Below are 7249 nucleotides of genomic sequence, written 5' to 3' on the forward strand. Positions count from 1 at the left end.
GGGGGGGGGGGGGGGGCGTGGCCAGGGAGGCAAGGGGGGCGCGCTCCGTCCAAACGGTAGATGACACCCCTGCCTTCGTGAACACATTCAGAGGGGGGTTAGGGAACATGTGCCGGACAAGTGGTTTTGGACACTCACAAGGGCTCAAGGGATGGTCTCCACTGCAGAGGTCGCAGAAGGCCTGAGGCCCCCGTGACAGTCCCGGCCGCCACGTGTGCCCTGCGCAGACCGGGAGGGGCCCCTAGCAGCCCTCAGCAGGGCAGAGGCTCTGAGGGGGGAGGGGGCTGCGGGGCGCGCACCCTCAAGTCCGTTTTCAGTGACAGCGCGTTAACCCGAAGTCAGCCGTGAGGCAGCACTTACACCGTGGAAACTGGCAAACCAGCCCCCCAGCTGTTCGACTCGGAGCAGCAGTGCACCCCGGTTGGCGGTTGGCGGTTGGCGTCTGTGGGCATCGGAAAGGAGGCCACAGGCAGAGGGGAGGGGGGAGGGGAGGATGTTATCGCAGAGGCAGGAGCTTTGTTCTCTTGCAACCAGAAGTCTCTGAAGGGTTTAAGGCAGAGGAGTGAAGGGATTTGATTTTCACTTTGCCAGACCGATTCTCGGAACCAAGGCTCGGGTCCAGGGACCATAGGGTGGGGAGGTGGGGGAGCCCCAGCTCTCAGAACAGGGGCCCAGGCAGGAGCGGAGTGCGCCAAGGAAGGAGGGCCCCACTCGCCGCAGGGGCAGCTTAGGGCCAGGAAGAGGCCGTTTGTCCCAACGTGTCTGGGACGTGGCTGGTCTGGTTCGGGAATGAGGGAGGGGTGGGGGAGGGCGCGAAGCCTGCAGGTGATGCCTCACCCATGCAGAGAAGGGCTGGGAAGCCTCCGCTGCCTGCAGCAGGGCCGCCACTCAGTCCACCTCGTTCCCAAAGGGAAGGCAGCAGCGAGCTCCTGCGGCCTCTGTATGGCTCCACATAGAGTGTGTGGTTTACCCGGCGTGTTCTCTGGGGAGGCCGTGGCTCCAAAGTGGCTGTAAGCCTCCGGGCCACTGGCTGCATTCTTGCCACTGGTCAGTTCCACGAGGCATCCAAGCGGTACGGTCGCCCAAGCTGCGCACTGTGACAGAGGTGTTCTGCCCCTCAGAGCCCCTGGGGGGCTTTTCCTAGCCCAGACCAGTTAAACCCGGAGGTTCTCCTGGGGGCGGGACCTAGGCAGCGCCCCAGGCGACTTCAAGCTGTAGCAAAGTTGAGACCCACTGGATCATAAGACATTTCTGTAGGGTCAGAGGCCGAGTATCTTTCCACATCATGCTTAAAGGGTAGACTCAATTAACAAGCGGTCCCGGGCATAATGGCGGTGCCCTGTGCCACTCCTCGGGGCGCTACGGGAAACGCTGAAGGCCTCTGCCAGCACACGGGACCCTGACCGCAGTGGGGGGCCGACTGGAGCGTGACCCGGCGCGTGGCTGGCTCGTCTGCATCAGCTGTGGGCTGAATTAATACAGCAGCCGCCGCATCCCCAGAGGATGTGAAAGTGCCCGCGTCATCCCTTCTGGAAGCCCTTTAGCAGATGGGAGATGACTACTTAGGGGTTCCAGCCAGGCTCCTCCGGAGCTGAGGGGAGCTCCCCAGCCGACCCCAGAAGTGTCAGGTGGACGGGTGTGACCCGCCCAGATCAATGTCCGACCAAGAGCAGCCGGCCAGGTGCTCCGCGGAGCAGCGAAGACGGTGTGAAACGGTTCTCTGATTTTTTAGGGGGAGGGCAGGGGGGATGGATGCCCAAGGCAGATGAGGCTAACGCTGGCATTTTGTGCACTGTCCAAATAATACGTGCAGCCCGGCGAAATAAACCCGTGCCGTCCTGTCCCTACGTGACCTGGTGAGAGTTGTCGAAAGGAATGGGCTTTGGAGTGAGGTGTTTGTTCCCTTAGCATGCGTCTGCCTGCCCCTCTCCGGCACCGCCAGGCTGCGATACGGCACCGGTTCCGCCAGAGGCAAGGCGGGCATGGCTCCTGGACGCTGAGCTGACCTTGAGGTGGAGGAGAGAGCCAGGAACCAAGCGCGCCGGTGAATCGCAAAAACAATGGCAAACTGTGAAGTGCAGTTACAAACCAGTGCAAATTATGGTGAAATGTGCTGTGTGCTCAGGAGCTGGTGGGGGTCAGAAACACACACGGGAGGGAGGCCGCCCCAGGTGGGAGGGAGGAGAGGCCTCCTGCATGAGGAACAGCCATGGGAGATCTGGGGGAGAGCGTTCCGGGAGAGGGGGTTGGCCAGGCTGCAGGCCCTGAGGCGGGAGGAGCCAGGGGCTGCTGAAGCATGACTGACGGCCCCTCGTGAGGACAGGGAGGTGAGCTGGGAGTCGGCCGTGGGGAGTGTGGAGGCAGGCAAGGGACAGGATGACTTGTATTTGGAGCCCACGGGTGGCCCGTTGAAGACCCAAAAGCCAGACGTGACATGCTCTGATCTACATTTGCTGTGTGACTTGGGCGATGAATGCACCTTCTCTGATTTGCATTCTCGGCTGTAAGGAAATCAAACCATAATTCTGACTCTAAGGGTCAGAAATCTTGTATGTGTTCTTAACGGAGGACCTGACGCCCGGTAAACGCTGGGACAATGCGGCTGTTGCTCTCCCCCTTCCCCCTTCTCCCCCTCCCGTCTCCACTNTGAGGCGGGAGGAGCCAGGGGCTGCTGAAGCATGACTGACGGCCCCTCGTGAGGACAGGGAGGTGAGCTGGGAGTCGGCCGTGGGGAGTGTGGAGGCAGGCAAGGGACAGGATGACTTGTATTTGGAGCCCACGGGTGGCCCGTTGAAGACCCAAAAGCCAGACGTGACATGCTCTGATCTACATTTGCTGTGTGACTTGGGCGATGAATGCACCTTCTCTGATTTGCATTCTCGGCTGTAAGGAAATCAAACCATAATTCTGACTCTAAGGGTCAGAAATCTTGTATGTGTTCTTAACGGAGGACCTGACGCCCGGTAAACGCTGGGACAATGCGGCTGTTGCTCTCCCCCTTCCCCCTTCTCCCCCTCCCGTCTCCACTCCTCCCCGCCCTCCCCCCTCCCGCAGCTTTGCCAGAAGTGGATGCGTGCAGCTCACAGCGTTCCCTCTTCGCCCGAAGGGGCCCTCCGGCATCCCGTGGGGCTCATGCCAAGAACATGAGTCCTGACAGCTGTCTGTTTGGGATCTAAATGCCCTTTTTCCTCAACCCCCGCGTGGCCAGGCCGACTCCGGCTAGTGGACGAGCTGGGGTGAGTCCCAGCGAGGCAGCGCCACTGCCTGTGACCCAGAGTCACCCTGCCGCACTGAAGCCTTCCCGGGGCCACCGGGTGCCCAGCCCCGCCCTGCGTCCAGACCCCCGGGCTCCTCCATTTCTCTTCACAGCCTTCGATCGTTCGTTCAGAACGGCTCCTCCGTGAGCCCCGAAGTGTGCTGGCCGCCAAAGCAAAGCAAGGGACACGTCTTTGCACGTCCTCGAGGAGGCTGTAACGGGTGGGGGAGGTGGGCAGAAAGCGCTGCCCGCCCTGCGCTCACAGACCACAGAGGAGACCTCGCAGAGCCTGTTGGGGCTGTAAAACCTTCCTCGGATGACGGGGCCGGTCAGGCTGGGTCTTGACGTACGGGGAGGGGTTTGCCAGACGGAGAAAGGGGGGAGAGAGCCTCCCACATAATACAAATCCCAGCCGCCTGTCGGAGGCCGAGTGTTGAAATAAAACCATCACACACAAAACTGGAAGAGCTGCGTGTCCGTTCGGGCCCTTCTCATCCCAAGGGACAGAAAAGCCGGCGACCGGGTCGGGGGGGAAGGCTGGACTCAGGTCGGGCTGGATCAGGCCTCAAGTGGCAGCATTAGGACGTGGAGTCCCTCCTCCGCGTGGCTCTCTTCTGTTGGGTTGACTCATCCTCCGCTTTTGCCCGATGACTGGAGCCGCCTTCTCCTGGCCACTTGGGCCAGAGCTCTGGGGTCCCAGTCAGCCTGGCTCGAGTCACCTGCCTGCCCCCAAGGCCATTACTGTGGCCCTGGCCCTGGAGCGTCCTGATTGGCTGAGGTCTGGGTCGTGTGGGCAGCCGGCCTGGAGGAAGCTAGCACGCGCACTGTGCCCGGTGCGTTGGCAGGAAGCGGCTCCTGGGCCCTCACACGCCCCCTCCTCCACCAGGGGAGATGGTATTCTCATTCCTAATTTACAGGCCAGGGAGTGAAGCATCATGGGATGGCTACTTTGCCGGGACTTGAACTCCATTCCTTGTGGCCCTGAAGCCTGGCATTTTTTTTAACTAAAAAAATTTGTGTAATGTTTATTTGTTTTTGAGAAAGAGACAGAGGATGAGTGGGGGAGGGGCAGAGAGAGAGAGGGAGACAGAGTTCCAAGCAGGCTCCCAGCTGTCAGCACAGAGCCCGACGTGGGGCTCGAACCCGCGAACCTTGAGATCATGACCTGAGCCGAAGTCGGAAGCTTAGCCGACTGAGCCCCCAGGTGCCCCGCCCGGAGGGCTCGCGTGGAAACGGCAGCACCCTCTCCTCATGCCAGCCAGCGGTTCAGCCTTGGGGTCTGGGGTCGCGCAAGCTCCAAGCTGCGCTCGGCGCTCGGCGGCCGGCCGCCTTCCTAACCGGGCTCCCTCTCACCCCGCAGGGCCCTCATCTTTGTGTCGCATGGAGCCGGGGAGCACTGTGGCCGCTATGACGAGCTGGCTCAGATGCTGGTGGGGCTGGAGCTGCTGGTGTTCGCCCACGACCACGGTGAGTACCCCCGGGGCCCGGGGCCCACGCGGCGGCTGCCACCTGGCAGTTTGGGCGCCCCTCCTGTCCCCTCCCTCCTCCGTCCTCCCCTGCGAGCCCCGCGGTGGCCCTGGGAAGCGACGTTCTCCATGGAGTGTTTCTGATTTAAAAAAAAAAAAAAAAAAGGCATCATTATGTAAACAACAAAAAAATATGTCTGACCAGCAGTTTCTGTGAGTCTGGGATTGAATGCAGGCTGATTAGGAATCTCGACTGAAAGAAGCCAGAGTCAGAATCTGTTTATACAAGAACCTGCCCCAGGCTAAGGAACCCTCTCGCGTGGAGAGCACTTCCGGCACAAAACGGGCCGGTTTTCTCCCAGGCGACTCCAGATGGATGTGGCGCGAGTGCAGTCCGACCCCAGGTGACCACCACGCATTTTCCAACCCTTTCAAACCTGCAGGGTAGTGAGAGTCTCAAAGGACATGGCAGTCAGACGCAGGAAAACCGCAAACGCACACGCGTGTGCACACACACACACACGCACACGCACACACCCAGGCCGAGTCTTTGATTCTTTGTCCTATAACAAAATCCACGGTCACCATCAAAACGCCGTGTGTATTGTCCAAGTCAGTTACGCCACACCTTTGTCACTTTCGTCACTTTCTTCAGGGCTCGGAAGCCTCCGGGCTCAGGTCTTTCTTTGCCTAAGAGCCTTTGAGACGAAGGTTCCCTGTGACCGAACGTGGGGACTTCTCCGTGACTCCGATGTGGAAATCCGTCATCCCGGCCCAGACCCGGCAACGTGGCTTCCATGTTGTGTGATCTGAGAATAGCTGACTGAGTGGCATTGCTGAAAACAGGGAGGGGCAGTGACCGGGGGTCCTTGCAGAAGGGAGGGGGAGTGTGCTGGCACGGAGGGACGCCGGGGGGGCCAGGGGCTGGCCGGGGCGTCTGGGGGCCCAACTGCCCATGCGGCTCGCCAAGAGCCCTTTGTAGGCCGTCGGCACCCAGGCGTCCTCGTACCTGAGAGTAGTGACTGACCCCTTTCTCACTGTGGCTGTAACGTTCTTCGGTGCCTTCTGCTGGCTGTGACAGACGCGGGCTATCCCGATTTTCACGATGGGGACCGTGCCATCACTCACTTGGGCACTTTTCGCAGTGCGGGATAGGAATGCCTCTCTTTGAGGTCTCCAAAACGGCCTCTAGGACTGCGGTGTAGCCTTCTGTGGCTTGTTCTAAACAGAGTTCCAAGCCACTTGTGTTCACCTGTTTTAAGTGCCTCGGGCTGTCGACTTCTTCCCACGACTCGTTGGAAATACCTCCGGCCGTGGCCACAGGGAGGTGTTTTGTTCAAGAAATGAACCCAGTTGGGCGTGCGTGCGAGTGGGTGGCCATCCTCGGACAAACACGACCACCAAAGCCGCGGGAGCGGGCCGTCCACGCGGGGCCTCGTACAGGCCGGAGAAGTGGCTCCTGGCCGCCGGCGATCTGTGCTGTATTCCTTCCCACTGACAAATGTGGAGGAGGGATGGGAGCCCAGGGCTGTGGCGTCGGAAGCCTGGCCTCCTTTATGACGAGCTGCAGATTATCCGGCGTTCGGGCCGGGCGTGAACACACGCAGCGACACACAGCCTTCGTGCCTCCCAACACAGCTTTGAGGTGTAGACAGAGCCTACATGGGGAGAATGTCGGGCATTTACGGGGCCCGTGGAGGCACACACAGGATTCAAAAAGGCAGGGCTGGGAAGTGTTCAAGGGCCCATGGCCTCTGCAGGGTGAGACCCCGGCTCCCCGTGGGTTCGGGCTCATGGCCACCCTGCATTCCTGTGCAATGTCAGAGGCACCCTCACTCCAGACAGCAAGAGGCCTCCGGCGCAAACATACCTCCGTCCATGTCCCCACTAGGCTGTGACCCCAAGATCGCAGAGACCTTACTAACCCACCCCAAGCCTCTGTCTTCTCATCTGTCAAATGGGCAGGCAGTGCTCTAATACACCAAGGACTGTTGTGAGGTGATGCACAGAGGGGTCTCCCGTGTTCCCCTGAGCAGTCTCCGCCAGGTGCTCAGCGTGTATCGTGCTCGGCATCCTGAGTGGTGACGCCTTCCTCCGGAGGAGACTGCGGGACTGTGTCGTGTGTCCCTTGCTGGCCCCCAGGAGGGTGGCAAGGTGGCTGGGTCTTGTCAGACGGGTAGGAGCCCGTCCGGGGAAGAAAGGCTGTGGTGAGAGCCCCCGTCATTGAGATCGGTGGTCCTCACTCCGGCGGCCCCACTGACGTCACCGTCCTGGGAAGTGCTGCGCCCTGGGCCCTCCCTCCACCGAGACCTGCACTCCTTCGGTCTCTGATGTGTCCGGGGCCAGCGAGGCTTCCGGAATCCCCCCAGGGGGGTCTAACGTGCAGCCAAGGTTACGAGCCACAGTTCTAGGCAGAGCAGACCATACAGGCCGAACGTGGACACACAGTATTACGTGCTTACGTCCTACTCAGGGAGATCCGGGCCCAGCGTTCAGGTGGGTCCCGAAGGTGGGAAGCAGTTACGGG

At 60.8% G+C, this 7249-nt stretch overlaps 1 protein-coding gene across 3 annotated transcripts in view; it reads left to right on the top strand.

The window, feature by feature from the left end:
* Nucleotides 1-7249, top strand: part of MGLL (monoglyceride lipase) — a 108554-nt gene that overhangs the window by 40933 nt on the left and 60372 nt on the right. For all 3 annotated transcript variants that reach the window (XM_077766862.1, XM_077766864.1, XM_077766863.1), the window contains one exon: nt 4617-4723. In XM_077766862.1, the coding sequence (XP_077622988.1) occupies nt 4617-4723 (107 nt within the window). The remainder of the gene's footprint in view (nt 1-4616; nt 4724-7249) is intronic.

This window comes from Crocuta crocuta, unplaced genomic scaffold, assembly GCF_008692635.1.
Source record: "Crocuta crocuta isolate KB4526 unplaced genomic scaffold, BGI_CrCroc_1.0 scaffold296, whole genome shotgun sequence".
Taxonomy (NCBI): Eukaryota; Metazoa; Chordata; class Mammalia; order Carnivora; family Hyaenidae; genus Crocuta; species Crocuta crocuta.